General features: G+C 37.4%; 1 protein-coding gene across 1 annotated transcript in view; it reads left to right on the top strand.

Moving 5' to 3' along the window:
• SLC5A7 (solute carrier family 5 member 7) overlaps positions 1 to 13,782 on the top strand; it is a 28,831-nt gene extending 15,049 nt beyond the window's left edge. Inside the window, exons 5-8 of the mRNA XM_026515906.4 lie at positions 747 to 890; positions 4,516 to 4,669; positions 8,623 to 8,840; positions 9,870 to 13,782. Of these exons, the coding sequence (XP_026371691.1) occupies positions 747 to 890; positions 4,516 to 4,669; positions 8,623 to 8,840; positions 9,870 to 10,496 (1,143 nt within the window). The 3' untranslated portion in view covers positions 10,497 to 13,782. The remainder of the gene's footprint in view (positions 1 to 746; positions 891 to 4,515; positions 4,670 to 8,622; positions 8,841 to 9,869) is intronic.
• The last annotated feature ends 6,673 nt before the right edge of the window (positions 13,783 to 20,455 follow it).

Here is a 20,455-nt window from a genome sequence, read left to right as displayed (position 1 = left end):
TACTGCTTTTCCTGACTCCTCCTTCTAAGCTTACTGTTCACGTCTATGATATTAAAATGCAGAAGAAATATAGTAAAATCTTTTTAAAACTCAGAAGAAATGCCTCTAGCTTCCAGTTGCCTTCAAAACAAAATATAAGCCCCTTAGTTTGCAATTCAAATCTCTTGCCCTTTATTTATGTTGATCTCTCCCATTTCCCTAAGCCACTCCCATACCAGAATACCTTGTCACTCAAAAGATCTGTGTGCATACCCTGTATGTTCTTCTCCTCTTTGCCTTGTTCCACCTAGACAGCCTTCCCATTCTCTTCCTTCTTCTTTTATTAGCAATGGGCTCATCCTTGAAGTTTTGTCTTACCTATCAAGTTCTCAATCAGATCTTTCTTTGTCACTTTAATAAACGGACATCTTTCTCTAAGTCAAAGAAAACATTAAAATTTTATATATGGATATACTTAATGTTCTCAAATTTAATGTTTTCTTCCCAAAGGTTGGCTGACTGCTCCTATAATTGATATGACATGGTATAATTAGGCACAGGTATAGATAATATGTTACTCTAACTTTTTTTAATCAGTATTTGATGGCGTCCCGCAGAGAACATGATTCCAGGTTCTTCTCTGTCTGAACAAGAGGAACAACTGAGCTATGTGATCTATGAGAACACAAAACATGTGTCTAAACCTTGTGTATATGAGACAGGCAAAAGCCATAGCTTAACTCTGTCACGTCCGTCTTTGGTTGCAGTGGATGAGCATTCCTTTCGCCCTGTCACATTCTGCAGTCACCGACATTGGGTACACTGCTCTGCATACCAAATACCAAAAGCCTTGGCTGGGGACCATTGAATCATTTGAAGTCTACACTTGGCTTGATAGTTTTCTGCTGTTGGTAAGTAATGCCCTTACCTGAGGAAGGCAGTCTCATTTTTCCTAAAATTAACCGCATTTTTAAGATTGAAGGTTTATATGTAAATTTTACTTACTGGCTCATGTCTTTTTCTGCACTGACTACTTCCTGTTGGAAGGATAGAGCCACTTACTGACTATGGTAGCTGACTGGTGCCCAAGTGCAGAGAGAAGCCTTAAAGAGAGAATGTCTACGGTGTGATGTATGGTGCATCCACATTTCTATTGTGCTTGCATGTAAAGAACACCATGCCCTATCCCCAGGGACTTGCCTAATCTGAGGTCAAGCCACCTAAAAGTTTTAATTTGGATTAAGGCATTAAAACAAGTTTCTTCTGAAATAAGTAACCCATTCAGTTTAATTACTGAGTAAGTAAATTATTGCCAAAAGTGCAGATGGAAGTTGGGAAAGGGGGTGTCATTCAGGAAAGATGCCAAGAAGGAAGTGCTGGGAAGTCAGAGACAGCTTAGGAACTTGCAGAACTTTGGGCTGAAGGTGTTGGTAGTGAGATGTGGGGCACAGAAGAAATAAAGGCAGATCACAGATTGAGGGGAAAGACAAAAGAACCTGCCAGATTTTGTGATCTTGCTAACGAGAGGGGTTACTTAAAAAGTAAAACACTGTATTGAACTTCAAAATAAGAAATAGATTAACATTTATTATTATTAACATTTATATCAAAATTAAAGGGACATTATTTTTGTTTTCTTTTTAGAGGGTTTCCTTTTTAGAGGGTTCACAATATTTTGTGATTTCACTTTGTATTTGTGTCACTTTGCTAAATTTCAGCAGTTAAAGTAGATATGTCTGTCTCAGTAGAGAAATTCCTAGTAAGAAGGCAGGAAAACATACAAACAAGTTGTTTCCAGTGGTGGGTGGTGGAGGGCTTCTTTCCCAAGGTTTGTTAAGAAATGAATTGGCTGACATTTTTCTAGAATGGCTTATAATTATGAATTGAATAGAGAAAGGGGTTAAATATTACAAGTATGTGAAATTATATCTGCATGGCTATTTATGGTTATATATGGAGGAGATTATGGCACTCAGAGAACATAGGCAGTCTGTTGATAATCACACCATTGTCTGAGTGAGGGATTGAGATAAAGCATCAAGACCCTAAAGTCATTTCTCCTACACTACACTTTAGTGTAGTACACTTTAGTCCTTAGATTTATTAGATTTATTAATCTTCAAGATAATGCATTATATCCAATGACTGCTAAAGTTTCTTCCATCTCCCAAAATTATATGACTACGTCATGTTCATTCTTCAAAATGTAGTATAAGTGGTAGTGAAACGATAGATGTTGAATGGACGAATGAGTGAACTGTAGAAGTATGCCTCGAAATGTTTCACCAAGGGTCTCTGATCTTCCAACTGTCTCTGAACTTCCACCTGTCATAAGGACTTGTGGAGTCCTGCTCTGGATACCTTCCAGGGATCTCCCAGTCCCACCCTGAACCTGCTCGCTGACAGCATTCTTCAGCTGGCCTGTTGTGGTGGCCTTTCACAGTCTCCATGCGGCAGCCTGCCCACATCTCACTTGTCCGAACCCATCTTCCACCTTAGTCATCAGGGCTTCTGTTTGTCTGCGGAGGTCAGATTTTACCTTACTTACAAAGCTCTGACAACTTAAATGTCTGGAGAGATTGGCATGTAAATGGTTCATACAGGCATTGAAATTATCGATGAATATTCATTGGCATAGAAAATGTTAACAATATTCAGACAGTCCTGATTTATAATGGTTCAACTTAATAGGTTTTCAACTTTGCAGTGGTGAGAAGGCAATAGCATTCAGTAGAGGCCATACTTTGAATTTTGATCTTTTCCCAGGGCTAGCAATATGTGGTATAATCCTCTCTCATTGTGCTGTGCTGCGGCAACCAGCCACATCTCCCAGTCAGCCATGAGGGTGAACAACAGATACACTGACTAACATTCTGTACCCATACACCATGCTGCTTTTCCCTTTAGGTATAGTATTCAATAAATTATAGGAGATATTCAGCACTTCATTATAAAGTAGGCTTTATGTTCAATGACTTGTCCAACTATAGGCTAATGTCAGTGTTCTGAGCATGTTTAAGGTAGTCTAGGCTGAACTATGATGCTCAGTAGTTCAGGTGTATTAAATGAATTTTTGGTTTTGACTTCAGATATTTTCAATTTATGATGGGTTTATTGGGATGTAACCCCATCATAAGAAGGAAGATCTGTATGGATTAACAGGTTGCAAACCAAAGGAAGAGTTTTGGAATAATATAGACTTGAGGCATGGACTATGAATTTTAGAATTTCTTCTTTTACTTTTTTTTTAACTTTTAAACATGTATAGGTTTTATACAGAGGAGATTATCCTGGAATCAATATGTAACAAGCACTCTCATTAGCACAGAGGTGAGAGTGATAAACAAGATATCCCAGAATTTGGAGCCCAGTGAGGGAGACAGGCAATTTAAGAAACAACTTCAGTACATTGTAATATGGAAAATTCATTCACCAGTTCACTCATTCATGTGATAAATATTTATTGAACACTGCATACAAGTCAGAGAACCATGGCAGTAATCATGGGGAAGGTATTCCTCAGCGTCCTCTTTAGCCACTCCCACACAACTTAACCCTTAATTAAGCCAAGACACAGTGGTCTCAGAGCTGCTTCATTGCTTTTTTCTTTCTTCCTTATTCACACTGAATTCTCTGCCAGGTGTTCTCTTCTCTCTCCATCTCTACGTAGTGACACCCTCTCATGCAATTCTGTAGGTTTTCCTGATTATCATGCAGTTGTCCTTCCTCCCACTTCCTCCCCTCCCTCTGTTACCCTTGAATAATTAATTGTTCTCATTTTTCTTCCCATACATACCTCCTCATACCAGGCAACAAATTACATTATAGTTCACTGTCTCCAAAACTTTTATGATTGCATATCCAAAATAAGAATTTAAGCACACTCCCAGTGTAGATATATGTAGTTATGAATTACTTATATAGAGTGTACTAATACGTTGTATAATCATTTAATAAAAAGAATGTAACATATAAGTATGAGGTAAAAATGAGTATAAGTAGAAATTCTAATATTTTCTTTTATGCTCTTTTATATTGTCTTGAGCACTCTGCACATGCCACTTTGGAAGACACTGTGTTGCATTGACTCTCCTAGTGAACAGGAAGCTCCAGAGCAAGAACCAGTCCCCTCACAACCATCCTATTACCTGGTCCAGAAATATTTACTGGGTTTTATTGATTCAGATTAAAGTTTCTCCTTTCAGAATCTTAATTTTTTTGAGACAGTTTTGTGATGGTTAAAACGTCCAAATGAAAATAAATTGAAGGCTTCTGGATAGTTCTAATGCAGTTTGAGGTAGGTAAATTAAAGAATAGAAAATATAGGGCTACATAACGATGAAGGAAAAAAACTTGAGGAAATTCTGCACAGTTGAAAACGTGACAATAACATGATCGCAACTGAGATGTTTGGCATATAGAACCATACATATGACTATTGTGAATGTGACCATAAAACAAAAAATCTTATTTAAAAATACCTAATAGATATTGTTTGCCTCCAATTCATTTTGAGTCCCTCTTGTTCCCATGCAGATGCTGGGTGGAATACCATGGCAAGCCTACTTCCAGAGGGTCCTCTCTTCATCCTCAGCCACCTATGCTCAAGTATTGTCTTTCCTGGCAGCTTTTGGGTGCCTGGTGATGGCTCTACCACCCATACTCATTGGGGCCATTGGAGCATCAACAGGTATATCTCTTGCAGCTTTGCTAATTGACCAATTACCACCCAGCTGCCCTCCCTCCCCTACTTGCCCTCTTAACCCCACTTAGTTGATTGTTTCTCATCATATTCATATAGAGACCTTTATTATAGCATTCAGATAACTGTATTATAGCTCAGTGCCTCCAGTTTTTGATTGCTCTCCCCACCAATAAAACCTATGTGAGCATACCCCCCATGTTGATATACTTATAAATTGTGTATATGTAATCCTGTCAGCAGTGGTTCTCAACCAAGGTGCACATTGACATCATCTGGGGAAGAGAAGAGATGCTTTTAAAAATACCTATTTCTATCCTACCCTACAGGGATTTTATTTTAATAATCTAAGATGGAGCCAGAGACCAGTGTTTTTTAAAGCCCCTTAGTTGGTCAAAGTTGGCCTGAGTTGGACGTTACTGGCTTAGAAACTTAACTGGCACCTAAGGACCACTTTGAACTTGAGATTCCTGCTTTACATTTTTTTAATAGTTTGTTAATTAAAAAGTTTCTTTCTTGGAGAAATAAATTAGTAAGTGTGAAGGTAAAGGTAAAATTAAGGCACTGAGACTTAGATAATATGTTAATCAAAATTGGTAAAAAGAGATGTTTGTAAGATGCTTGTCTACTAGTTAGCCTCTACCTAAAACCTTTTTATAATCTCACCATTAATTTAAGTGAAATTGTTAATTATTCCTGACACTTACGTATTTATGCTATACAGCTTCCAAAAGCATTCATGAAAATACATCACAGTAACCAAATTCAAAGAAGTCCTGTAGGTAGAAGTCATTAAAACAGACTATATAAATTTACCTTTCACTCCACTGTGTTTTGTAAAGATGATACAGGGTGATAACACCCAAGGCTATTTTGATTTTCAAGTAGAGCTGCTTATTGGATTATGTAAGTTTTACAAGAGCAGTCATGGTTCATAGCATACATTCTCCATTCCAGTTGTTCATCCATGACATAAATATTTAAAAAGTTGACTGACAAATGTGATTGTGTGTCTTTGAATGAAAGATAGCATTTATGTCACAATCAGAAAACAGATCTGGCTATGTATGCGTACTCATGCATGTGTGTGTGTGTGCGTGTGTGTGTGTGTGTGCGTGTTGTAGGACAACAGACTGAAAAAGCCAATGTAAACTCTATTTTTTTTCTTGGATTAGGTACACATTCTTGGTTGTTACTTCTGGTACCATAACATCTCAATGAAAGCTATAAAATTGGCTTCAACAAAGCATAGCTTTGAACAATTGTAGTGGAAAATAGGGAAAGAAAAAAGTGGTAGGATCCAAGGAAAACCACTCCTATTTGGTCCTTGAATTATGCCATTGAAGTTCAGCAAATAAAAAAGGAGCTATACGAATGTACATTTAAAGATTGCATTGTAATTCTTCAGTACATGATAGTATAACTAAACAGTAAAGAACTATATATTTTCAAAGATAAACTTATTTTTTCATTTGTTTTCACCATGATTTTCTCCATCTTGCATGGTGCACAACAAGATGTTTTTGTACCCTTTACAATAAATTCTTTTTTTTAATAATTTTTATTATGTTATGTTAGTCACCATACAGTATATCCTTAGTTTTTGATATAATGTTCCACAATAGATTCTTAATAGCCATTTTCTAAGTAATAGGAAAAAACATATTAGCACAATGCAGAATTTCATTTGTTAAAAAAATCAATTCAAAGATGTAATTCCTTCTATGAATTCTAGAGTTCAGCAGACCAACTCATCTTAAAATTTAAATAATCTTACAGCCTATTTTACTAGTGGCTCATCTCAGGTTCTGTTGAGGAAGAATATTAATATTAAATAATATTAAAGTCCTAGACTGCTAATGCATAGGTTTGTATAAATCAAAACACTCAGGTTTTGGGCTGTATTTAAAAAATTAATGGAAATTTTTGGAAAATAATGCTGACAGTGTTTAATTGATCATACAAGTCCTTCAATTATGATAAAAAGACTTAAGCTTGCCAAAATAAAAAATATAGTGTCTTATTTTCTTTATAATATCAATAACAGATATAATTTCTAAGTTTCAAATTTTATTATTTTCCTTTTTAAAAAAATTTTTTTATTGTATTATGTTAGTCACCATACAGTACATCCCTAGTTTTTGATGTAAAATTCCATGATTCATTACTTGCGCATAACACCCAGTACACCATGCAATACGTGCCCTCCTTACTACCCATCACCGGCCTAGCCCATTCCCCCACCCCCCTCCCCTCTGAAGCCCTCAGTTTGTTTCCCAGAGTCCATAGTCTCCCATGGTTCATTCCCCTTTCTTTTTATAATAATTTTTTATTATGTTATGTTAGTCACCATACAGTACATCCTTAGTTTTTGATGTAATGTTCTGTGATTCATTATTTGCATATAACACCCAGTGCACCATGCAATATGTGCCCTCCTTAATACCCATCACTGGCCTATCCCAATCCCCCACCCCCCTCCCTTTTGAAGCCCTCAGTTTGTAAGTTTCAAATTTTAAAACTTGAAAGCACATTTGCCTATTTTATTTTTTTTTTGAAAACCATTTATATATTTGAAGAAACTGCATGTTGCTTACTTTGGCTTTGTGGCTTTAAAAAGCATTTTCAGACACTTACATATATTATTTATTGTATGAAAATGTGTGGTTGTATAATTTATGTATGTAGTTTTTCTAAATGAGCTTCACAGTGTTATTTTGCAAGATAAAATAAATTGGTAATACTCTGTAATGAAATTTTACTCCAAAGGTTAATCTATTGCACTAACTATAATTTGGTGAATTCCCAGATTTAGCTGAATATTACCATCATTCAGAAATATGCAATCAGAATCTTTCAGGATACTCTGCATTGTAAAGGCATGCCCGAGAGATCCCAGTGTTCATTAAGGTTTGCAAACCACTGAATTAATCCAGTGATGGTTCTTTTTACTTCTTGTTTTAACAAAATCAAGCACTTGCCATTCTCTGCCCATTTCTTCCTTATCCTCACAACTGTCAAACTGGTTCATTGCTTTTAACAGCCTGGCTCACGGACTCAGCCAGATATGTGCTGTAAACAGTTGCCTATGCATCTCTGGTGCCCATGCCCTCCTGCTTCCTTGAGACTCTTTCTATTTTTCATGTTTTGAGTCCTTTTACACAGAGTCCAAAATCCTCCTGAAGTGCAGCCTCATATCTGCACTTTCTACTCAATAAAGCAAGGACTTTCCTTTATCTATTGTGCCTCCTGTTTCTAGTAAGTGGAATCCAATGCAATAAGGAATTTAGTTGGGAGAAAAATGATGCTGAGGAAGCTCCAAAACCAAGTTCATATACAGGAAGAGGATGGGTGAGAATAGCTCCTCTATTGTCTATACATTAATGCATGTGTGACTGAGGACTGAAACACTAAGTGTCCTCTCACATCTCCAGCTGGTTGAAGAAATATTCCACGCTTTTGTTTTAGAACATCTGTTTTCCATTCTGAACAATTTGATGTCATAATTACAGGAGAGAAATACAGAGTAGGTAGGTAGGTAAGTAGATAGACGATTGATGATTGATAGACAGATGATGGATGGATAGATAGATGATAGATGATAGATAGATAGATAGATAGATAGATAGATGATAGATAGATAGATAGATAGATAGATAGATAGATAGATAGATATAGATAACAGGTCTTATGAATAAGGCTAAGTGTAACCAAAACCCACTAGAAGCCAGAATTGTATATAAGACAGTGGACTTCCCACCTACTTAGACCAACATACCTAGTTAGATTTCTAGACCGAATTATAGACTTCTCCTCTAATTAGACTTATTCATACATTCTGAATTTATTTCAAAAGCTCCAAGTAAATAGGATGACCTCCAGATAGATAAAGAACACACGGGTCTTTGGTTGTCTTTATATTTGTTTTTCCTGTTCAACAGACTGGAACCAGACTTCATACAGGCCTCTAGATCCCAAGAGCAACAACCAAACGGACATGATTTTACCAATTGTTCTGAAGTACCTCTGCCCTGTGTACATTTCTTACTTTGGTCTTGGTGCAGTTTCTGCTGCTGTTATGTCATCAGCAGATTCTTCGATCTTGTCAGCAAGTTCCATGTTTGCCCGGAACATCTACCAGCTTTCGTTCAGACAGAATGTAAGAAAGATTTTTTCAGACGTAACATCATCATTGTTGTTGCTGTTGTCATTCCATTTATTGTGTCTGTAGTATTACGTATTTATTAATATCCTATTTTAAATTGGGCCCTAGTTTGATTAAGCACACAAGGTTAAATAACACTGAATTTTATTGAAGCTGTATGTAAACATTTTTAATGCATGTTATCATTCATGTTGGTGTGGAAGGGAACAAATCAACACAGGCATTTTTCGAGAGGTACAGTCATATTGCCGTAATTTACATTTCTTGTCTTTCTGATGAGTCATGAAACCTAAAATAGTGAAAAACTTTGAATATAATCAAGTATGATAAGAAACTTGAAGCAGAACATAGTGAGTAAGTTATTTCGTGGGCATTTGTGTAGCATCTGTCCCACTCTTCCCTTGAACTCCCACGTCTATATTGGTAAGAAAATTGCCTCTTAATGTGATTGACCTTATTGAATCAAGAGGGTGCAGAGCAGCACTGTTGTGTCACTGAGGAGCCAACAGCCCCTATTCACCTTCTTCCTTCACTAAGGCTTTGTCTTTCTCTAGTTTTCCTAGGTCATAGTGAACAAAATGATTCCACTTGTTTTTTAAGGTGGCTGGACTTAAAGATGGTAGGACTCCCAGGAGATAGCAAGCAAGGGTGGGCCATCCCTGCTCACAGCCACATAGGAATTATTCCTTAATATGTTAAGTATGTGAAATCCTTTCTTTCATTACTATTCCTGTATGACAGCACATTGGCTCACCTCACTTCTCCCCTGCATGTTCAGGGAAAGGTGTATCTGCTTGTGCTTCCACAAATGGCACACAGAAACCCCTCCCAAAGGCCCACCAGGGAAGCCACCTAGATTGCTTGCTACCTATGCTGTGGTTTAGGCTGATTTTGACCTCACTGACCTAGACGAACCAGGGGAATTGTTTAGACCAGCTTTAAAGCACAGAAATGCACCTCATTCTTCACCTAAATGAGCCAGCTCACTGTGTGAAAAGCTGTCACTGTGGCAATTTCTTGCAGGCATCAGACAAGGAAATCATCTGGGTCATGCGAATCACCGTGTTAGTGTTTGGAGCTTCTGCCACAGCCATGGCCTTACTAACCAAGACCGTGTACGGGCTCTGGTACCTCAGCTCAGACCTTGTTTACATCATCATCTTCCCCCAGCTGCTCTGTGTGCTCTTCATCAAGGGAACCAACACGTACGGGGCTGTGGCAGGTTACGTGTTTGGCCTTTTCCTGAGAATAACCGGCGGGGAGCCGTATCTGTACCTGCAGCCCTTGATCTTTTATCCTGGTTATTACTCTGATAAGAATGGCATATATAATCAGAGATTCCCATTTAAAACCCTCTCCATGGTTACCTCGTTCTTATCCAACATTTGCATCTCCTATCTAGCTAAATACCTGTTTGAAAGTGGAAACTTGCCACCCAAATTAGATGTGTTTGATGCTGTTGTTGCAAGGCACAGTGAAGAAAACATGGATAAGACAATTCTGGTCAAAAATGAAAATATTAAATTGGACGAACTTGCGCCAGTGAAGCCCCGGCACAGCATAACTCTCAGCTCCACTTTTACCAATAAGGAGGCCTTCGTCAACATCGACTCCAGCCCAGAAGGGTCTGGGACTGAAGATAACTCATAATGACCCCATCCAAATAAAATACTGCTTTCACAAACAGAGGGCCACAGCAGGCTAGTCTGGGAAGGATGGGTTGCAGCATATAAAAAAATATACTTTAAAAACAAATAGCATTGAGGAATATAGAAGTCCATATAAAAGTGCAATTGCTCAAATGCAAGCCAAGCTAGAGGGAAGCATCTGTGAAAGCGACAACTTGTTTTCTCATCGATATTTCTCATCCTCGTTTGATTCTGACTTTAGTTAGTTTTAAGTATTCAAAATTGAATTAAGCCCCGTTCAAAGAACAGAGGGCCAAACAGAGTATTTATCTTTATTCTGAAAAAAAGAAGTAGATACAAAAGAGCCAAGGAGATTAGGTGGACTTGATCCAGGTCTTGTCTGCTAATGCACTAGTGGGTATGGTTTATTGTCACAGTGAAGTCAGGAGAGGAACTTGCTATCACTCCAATGAATGGTGCAACAAATTAACCACTGATTGTCCTGATGTGATGATTGACCCCTTCTTTCATGTTCTTAACTAGAACATTAGCTGGATATGAAATTCGTTTCACTTTTTGTAGTGGCACGTATTATTCTGAGCACAGACACACACACAAAATATTGTTTTGTGTCATTTCTTTAGGTACAAGGTAATAGGAAAGTAGAATCCATCTTTGTAGGGGAGCACTGGTTCCTTTGAGTGTGTCTAACAGCTACCATACACATTGAGACACGTACCTGGAGGACGGAAGTCATGATTATTAGGCAACCTTAAAGCAATAAATCAAGAAGGCCATTAAGCAGAAAGTGAAAGGAAGAAGAATGGGTTTTTACCTTCATCTGAAATTTATATAGTTTTGCTTCATGGTAAAAGAACCAACGTCTTGGCTTCCTATCTAAATTGGTATTGGAAGTGAAATTGAGCCATGTACAAGGAGAGGGAGCAGCATAACACCAATTAAGGTTAATGAGAGATGAACAGCCCCTCCTGATAAAACTAGAAAAACAAAACCTTCTCAGTTTTGGACATTCATTCGCGAGGATGATTTAGTGTCAAGAGAGTGACTCTGGCACTTTTTGCAAAAGCCAGTCTTAGGTACTAGACAAATCACCACTACAGAGAGTAGATAGTGACTTTTAAAATGCAGAAGGAAGCAGAAAGTAAAAATAAGTCCTAAAGGGAAAAAGCCATCAATTTTCACATTTAGTGTCTACATAACTTTAATGAGATTGGTCATTAAATATTATTTTGCTCCTTTTCTGGAGTTAAAAAGTGCATATATGTGTATATATACATATATACATATATGTATACATATACATGTACACGTGTGTGTATGTGTGTGTGTGTGTGTGTGTGTGTATGCATGCAGTGGTTTGTATCCATTTTAGAATTTTAAACGCTTTCCCAGTAGTCACATTATAGAAATAACCAGATCTATGTCTACAAAAACAGAGTGAATTGATGAGCTTAAAAATTATCTGCGCATTTGATCCAATAAGGAAAGGCAACATGACTTTTTTAAACTAAAGTACATTGTCCAAAGACATTTGTTTTGCAATTCATAGACAAAATGAAATTAATTCAGTGTTCAACATTAAGTATAAAAGTTGTGTTCAGGAAGCTAGAATTCCTTTTTTAAAAAAATATTGTCTAAAAGCATCAAATAATGCATCTCCTTTGTTATTAAACATGAGTTAAATTCACAGGGTAATTTTTAAAATATGAATTAAATAATTTTACATGTTGTAATGTCCTATATTTTAATGCTTTATCAAAACTTGTTGGAGAATATGATGTTGTGTTCAGAATCTTTATAGAACATCGTCTATACTTAAATGAAAAGAGAATTATTTTCACTCATCTATTTGCTCAGAATCTTCTCTATGTCTAGTACCCAATGGAGTACTTGGAAAGAGCACATTTTTGGAACTAGTAAGTGTGGGAATCCCAAGATTCTCAGACACGGATGGAGAGATTCCTTCCAGGGCAGGAAGGTCACGAAGGACAAAGCACAGTGATGGAACCATTTGGCATGGAAAAGTGATTCATTCCTGGGGACTGCAGTTCTGGGTACATTCAACCTATTTAGGCGCCAGCTTCCGTAGAAGACATCCCCATATTCTAATAGAATACAACAGGGATTTAGTCTCTTTGAAGATGTTATAGTTTACAATTTTACTGGGAAACAGTTGTCCAAATATGTTCAGATATGTGCAATGACCTTATTTAAATCCAGTGAAATAGAATAAATACTAACAGTGAAAATTTCTTCCATCCCATTCATTTTGTAAAAATAAAAGATAAAGGGGGGGAAGGGTTTACCTTATCCAAAATATTAAAAACTAGATAACTTAAATAATGTAAGCCAATAAATAATGTCCTATTTTTATTTCACATGTTGTTTCATACCTATTCTCAAACTAGATTTACAAAAAGCTAGTTTAATATAAAATCCACTAATAAATGTGCAAAATATTGGTAAGACGGTTTTTTTAAAAGGACAAAAAAATGACGATCAAAGGGAATGAAACAACAATCACAGGGTTGTCAGGCACATTCACACGCACATTTCCCTCTTTCCAAGAAAGGAACACAGTTGAGACTCTCAGAAGACAATGCCTTATGCTCATCTCTGCTCTGTTTTGACATCGTGGATAATTCTGGTGGCTTTGTATTCTTCCAGCTTCACTCAGTGGATCTAATTTTCAAAAACCCATTCTCAATGAAAATAAAACAACAGAAACATTTTAGACACCTCTGGAGGTAATACCCATGGATAAAGCATTAGAATAAAACATATATTGTATTTTCATACTTCTACAATAATTTGTAACATGGTTTCTTGGTTAATTTTAACATGTTTTTCCCCCCACACATATTTTCCAAAACATCAAGCTTGTAGCTGGACTGAAAAGTCAACAAGCTTTCAAATAGTGTCAAAATTCAACTTTGTTGCTACTGTTAAAGTACTGAATTATATGTGAATGTTAAATGAATGTAAGCTTGAAATAAGTGAATCTAATGTAATGGCTATTAGCTTTTTATTTGGAAATAATGAATTGGCATTGTATTTTAAACATAAAGTGTGACTTTTTCTTTATAGCCTTTGAGAAAATTTACTCTGGCATAATGTATAATTTATTGTAAGTTTGCTACTGAGTGGACAGATACATATAATGGTTCTAAACATATATCTTTGTCTGTCAAAATATTATATAAATTATGCTTAAAATAAGTAGATTTGCAGCTATACATGTAAATGTTTTCAATGTAAAGGTATTGTATTAAATTGTGCTGGTGCAATTGTCTAGGTTTGGCTTTTTGCGGCCCTCTCTTAAAACCAATATAAGTGGTGCTTAGAGACAACTATGCAATGGAATTGAAATAAACCATCTCACTGCTGGAACATAAAAAATATGAAATGGCAATATTACACCTTGCATAAATCTTAGGGCAATATGTGATATCATATCTCAAAAAATGTGAATTATTGTTCCTGAAAAAGAAGTTCTGCCACTTGCACATAGGCCTTTCTTTGAGTTAAACAAATCAGTAGACAGAATATCTGTTCCATTAATATCAAGATATCTGCATCTTAAAAACCAAGTAGCTGTCTGATAATTATTGGTCTAGGATACACAACCAATCTTTAAGTGAAGAACTGTCCTCATTATGCTCTGATTATGCACTTTATATCTTTTACTAACTCTCTCAAAGTGTCTTGGAAAGTGTAATTATATATGTATTCTCAGAACTTTGACCTCTTACACCTTAATCATAAACATTTGTGCCTTTGGTTATATAGAGACGAGGGGCTTAGAATGAGCTTAAGGATGAATGAAGGAAAGAATAAATAGTTACAGGAAGAAATATATCAGTTTGTCTGCCATTTTGGACACATTTCTGAAAAGCCTGTAATTTGCTTTATCCCAATTCTATACTACAGGGGAAATTATTAGGAGCTAGAAAAGACAATGTGTATTGGAGCATGTGTGTGCTTTCTTCATTTTAACCCTAGTGTTAAGAGAGTTTAATTTTATCATTAGCATTCTCCTCTAAGGTGGATATTCTGAGAGAGGTCCAAAGAGTTACAAGATCATGATAAATGATCACTTCTTCATATTTTATACAATCACCCAAAGAAGAAACCCACAACAGTAAAAAAACAGACATCTCCTCGTATTTAAATTCTTTTTAATCAAGAAGTAAATGGTAATTTTGTTTTGGTTTTTGGTTGGAAAGCTATGGTTACCTATTTAAAATAAGTACCACCTTATGTATTTGGAAAGCCAAAATGCTGAGTTGATTTATGAATTTTTGAACTAGGAGTAGTTAAAAGCATAAACCAGATAGGACCAAAAGGCTAATAATGATGGAGTAGTAGATATTAATGAAAGGAAACAAAACCGCCTCTGATGGTGCTGCAAAATGCAGCTGGAGTGTGGGAGCCACAGCACAAGAATGGCTCGGACTCACTGGCCTCTGGCCTAATTGTAGCATAACTTGGAAGACAGTAGCTGAGAGTGGAAATACAGAGTAAGACACGTAATGGTTTTATTTTTTTTTATGTTTTTTTATTATATTATGTTAGTCACCATACAGTACATCCCTGGTTTCTGATGTAAAGTTCCATGATTCATTAGTTGTGTATAACACCCAGTGCACCATGAAATAGGTGCCCTCCTTACTACCCATCACCAGTCTATCCCATTCCCCCACTCCCCTCCCCTCTGAAGCCCTCAGTTTGTTTCTCATAGTCCATAGTCTCTAATGCTTCATTCCCCCTTCTGATTACCCCCCCTTTCTTTATCCCTTTCTTCCCCTACCGATCTTCCTAGTTCTTATGTTCCACATATGGCTTTAAATAGCCACTCTGCCTCAGATTGAGGGTCTCAACAGTCATAATCTTAGCCAAGGCACTTAACTTCTAGAGCCTCAGTTTCCCAAATGAGAATTGCATTTATCTGTTACTGGGCTGAAATTCTCCAATACCTTAAAGGCTATGTGGTAGATAGAACACATAAGTGTAAAGATATGGAACTATAAACATAGCTCTGCAGCTGGGAGAAATGGACAAAGCACATTTAGCTATTTGTGAAGTTATTTTGCCTGTGAATCTTGTTATATTCAACTAGTTTAAAGCCTGGATTCTAAATTAGGGATGAAGAAAGAAGAGTCATGTTTTCAAGTACATTGACATGAAGGTTATATTTGCTTTGTTTGACTTTTCAAGGACCTAATGTAACAGAATTTTAGTGCTGCTCTGCATGCACCCCAGTTGTGGTCCACGTATGCATATGAACTTAACAAGAAGTGACGAAGTCTATGGGAAAGGTCATCTCATTATTCGTGTGGGAATTTTCAGGCAATACCACCACCAAGAGCACTTTGTGCTTGGAATAAGAAATGGAAAATCTGTAGGTCATTTATAGGTTTGGAAAAGTCAATCAAAAGTTTCTTTAGTTTGGCTGTTTTGTGTATTTCTGATCATCCCACTTAAAAGCATCCCTTTGACTCAATTTCTTAAAGGTAAAAAAAATGATAGATTGAAAAAGCAAATTTTGTTTTTTGAAAGTTTATGTTGGGGGTGGGAGTGGAAATGTGCTGATGGACTCCAATAGAAATTAACATGAAATTTAAAAGTATCAGGATCAAGAAAGCATTGCAAACCGTATTACTCTATATAGGTTAAGATGTCCTGAGCACAGATGGCCATGGGCATAAAATATAAGCTATGACTTAAGTGCAGGGAACACTCTGGGTTGAACACATGCAAAGCAATTGCAGCCCCAACCATGTTTGTTCGTGTTCACAGAGCATGAATAGATACAATGGATGCTACATGATCTATTTTCTGTTACTCAACGTTGAATTGACATTTACCCTTCAGAAAAAAATCTAACCCACATAGGCTTCCATTTCATAGCAATTTGCTTTTCACTTCATTTTAGTTTTTAGAATAAAATTTCTATTAAATAACACTATGTTTAGTATTTTCCACATTTCCCTTTTAAAGAGAACTATAAAGCTCCAGTAAACCAGTTCCTACTAGAGATTTTAAAACATAATATAAAATAAAACCATCTATCTGACCATGTAGCCTTATGCATAGCTGATTCAGTCTTCTATTGTTTTTATACCTATTATCTTCAAAACAATTCTGAGATCACTGTTTTTAGAAAGATGGCTAGAAAAAAATCTTCAAATTAATTTTAGTTCACTCTACCTTCTAATTTAAGAAACATTTAGAGAATTTTAAACAATAAAGCCTGAAGTCAAACAAGTTTTCCAAAATTCATGTTGTTGATCTATTAGGAATTTTACTTTCTTACCTTCATTCCCAATTGAACAAGGAGTTAGGAGATGTTACCCTTCATACATGGTTTAATCTTTGATAAGCTAATTGACCTTTCTTGGTGCCAGTAATTTTCTGTAAATGATGATCTGTAGAGCATCTCTCTGACTTGGAATTTAACAACTACACGAGTCTACATCTCTCCTCCATATCAGTCCAAACATATTTCATTACTCATCCTGGAACTATTCAAATTATCAAATCCCCTGGATCTCAAATTCCTCATTTGCTGTGAGCTGAAGTGTTATGGAAATGGCAAGAGAAAATTGTTGTGATAGACCTGTTCTGTAACTTGATCGCAGCAGTAGTTATGCAAATCTATACATCTGACAGAACTGTGTAGAACAATGGGAACAAGATTTCCCTTCTCTCAGTGTTCCTGTGAGAGTCCAAACTTTCTGCAACTCTAAATACCATGAGCATTAGTTCTGAGGCCATTTTTCTAGTTAATTGATCTCACCCAAAGTAAAAGAAAACTTCTCCTATACCAAATGACCAAAACTTCTCCTATACCAAATGAATACCCATAGTAGGGCTCTGGATTACACCCAAGGATGTCAGAAAGACTGGAGTGTTTTCTTACCAAGTATTTACATTTCAAGAGAAATGAAGCGCAGAACTTAGAAGAGTCTCTAGGTCATAAAAGCCACATTTTGAGTTTTTCTGAATTTTGAAGAAATTTTATTTAAATACCAAAAGTGTTAGAACTAGGACCCATGCCCATTATCCTTCCAAGGAGACAGCTGTGCTCTTCACCTCTATAAGCAAAGAAAAATCATTTTCGTCATCTCTTATCTGTAGAGTATTCACTGCTGAGGAACATTGTGTGCCATATACCACTGCCATAATTTTTATGAGTGAGGTACACTTAATGACCATCCAGTCTTGTTGCCTATTACAATAATTGTGTCTCCTGACTCCTGATAATTGAATATCTCCATTTGGACTCTAGGACTCTACTGTTTTTTGTTTGTTTGTTTGTTTGTTTGTTTGTTTGTTTGTTTTTAAGATTTTTATTTATTTCTTTGAGAGAGAGTGAGAATGAGAGAGATCATGGGTGAGGGCGGGAGGAGAAGCAGACTCACACTTGAGCTGGGTGCCTGATGTGGGTCTCGATCTCAGGACCCTGAGATCATGACCTGAGCTGAAGGCAGATGTTTAACTGACTGAGACATGCAGGCACCCTAAGGACTCTACTGTTTTTTGGTCCTATCTCTTATCACTCGGACTGCTATCAACGAGCTCCTGCTACCATCTACTTTAGCCTATAAAGGAAAGCACCACTGAATTTCCAATACTACTGTGTATTCCACTCCAGTAAGCCCACTTCCCAGAATGTTTTAATCCTTTCCTCTACTATCTAATGTGACAGTTCTGGTATTTCAACTTCACTAAGCCAGGCCAAAACAGTTCATGTTTCTAGGGCCATTCTAGGCATAAGTTCACACCATCTCCAGGGTCCTTGCCAGAGATCCTGTACCTCAGGCAAATGCTCCCATCAAAAAGTTTCTCATCTGGAAGAGGCACCAATAACCAAGTATACAAGACAGTTCTTGTCATCAACCACTTAAGTGTTGACATGGTGAACACATGAATGAAGTGGCTATGGTGGCATGGAAAGAGGCTATAGATGAGACTGACAACACAGGCTCCTTTTTACCAAGCTGATCTAGATACAAGTGTCTAGTCTACCAGGAACAAAGACTAACAGAATTGTGATATGGCATCATTCCTTGACGAAACCAACAGACCACATCATGGCAAGTTGATTTCATTGGGTTTCTTCCACTCTGGAAGAGTAAGCAATTAATTCTGACAAGAATAGGTTATATATACCCCCCCCCCCCGGATATGGGTTGACTTTCTTGACAACATCTCCATCTAAGAGTTTATAGAGTGCTGCTCCTCCAACACAGGATCCCTCATAACCTCACATCAAACCAAGGGACCTACTTTACAGCAAAGGAGGTATACAAGTAGGCCTATGTCCATGGGCTTCTTTGGTCATGTTCTACAACATATGACCCAGAAGCTGCCTGCCTGTCAGAGTGTAACAACCTTCTGAAGGTACAACTGAAACACTGCTTCAATTTATGGAAACAATTTATGATAATACAGTGCCATCATCTAGGATGCAGTATACACCTTGGATTAAAGAACTTTACCTGATGCTGTGTGCCCAGTAGGAAAAATAAATGCATCTGGGAACCAAGGAATGGGGAAGCAGCACTAATCCTACTAAGCAACACTCCTAGTGACCCAATGCAGAATTTGTGCTACCTACCCCTATAGCTCTGAGCTCTGCATAGTTGGAAATCCTGACCCCAAAAGACGAATCACTTCTGTCAATGAAATCAGCAAGATCCTCATTGCATTAAATGCTACCACTGTCACCGGGGCACTTCAAGCTCATTTACCAAGGCGTTAGAAGGCAAGAAGAAAAGTTGCTATCTTCATGGGGATATTGATCCTTATCCTGAGAGGGATCTAGAACTGCTTTTACCTAGTGAGAGCAAGGAGAAACACATTTAACATCCAAGAGATTACTCTGTGCCTTTTGGTATTCTCTTGCTTACTTGAGAGGATAAACATGGACAAGTTCAGCAAATATGCCCGAAAAGAGACATGGTGCCTCACCCTTAGACCCCTCAGAGATGAAGTCACCACCAGCAGACTTGCTAGTGAGGGACTTTAAGATGTCTCACAGAGAAGGGAGACAATGAATATTAGTCATGGCCTGAAAGCAGTACACTGGTACAGCTATAGTTGGTTCCATTTGCTTTCCTTTTCCAAGTTTTCCCAAGAAAAGAGATCCACTGGTATCTTGAAAGACTCCATTAAAATTTCTGGACCTCTATGGGGCGCCTGGGTGGCACAGCGGTTAAGCGTCTGCCTTCGGCTCAGGGTGTGATCCCGGCGTTGTGGGATCGAGCCCCACATCAGGCTCCTCTGCTATGAGCCTGCTTCTTCCTCTCCCACTCCCCCTGCTTGTGTTCCCTCTCTCGCTGGCTGTCTCTATCTCTGTCAAATAAATAAATAAAATCTTTAAAAAAAATTTCTGGACCTCTAAGTAATGTTTACCTACTCCCTACTTCCAAGTGGTTCTTCAGTCCTCCTTGGAACATACTGGTGAAGGATACTCACCAACTCCTGAGTCAGCCTACTCAAACATTACAAAGTTCCTACTATTTAACATGTATGTATTCATTTTATTGAACAAAATCTGCATTTCCCTTAATTTGAAACAAAAACTTTATCTATACAACAAAGTGCAAATTAGCCTCCCTACCCACAATTTTGATTGAAAAATGTAACAGAAGAGTCACACTCTTGCCACTCAAATAGGTACAGATGATGCTGTATGGGCAGAAACAAATAATCTGATTAATATAGTAAATTCCTGGAAGGAGTTAAGATGGCGGAGGAGTAGGAGACACCGTTTTCAGCCGGTCCTCCGAGTCGAGCTGGATAGGTACCAGACCAGCCTAAACAACCACGGAACCAGCCTGAGACGCAGGAAGACGCATCTGGATCTCTACAAATGAACATCTCCAGCGCTGAGTATTGAGAGGCTGAAATTTGGCCGCTGCTGCTCTGACTCTCAGAAGAGGCACAGCAAAC

This window comes from Ursus arctos, unplaced genomic scaffold, assembly GCF_023065955.2.
Source record: "Ursus arctos isolate Adak ecotype North America unplaced genomic scaffold, UrsArc2.0 scaffold_8, whole genome shotgun sequence".
In the NCBI taxonomy this organism is placed as follows: domain Eukaryota; kingdom Metazoa; phylum Chordata; class Mammalia; order Carnivora; family Ursidae; genus Ursus; species Ursus arctos.
The sequence above is the reverse complement of the archived record's forward strand: the minus strand, read 5'-3'. Positions and strand labels throughout refer to the sequence as shown.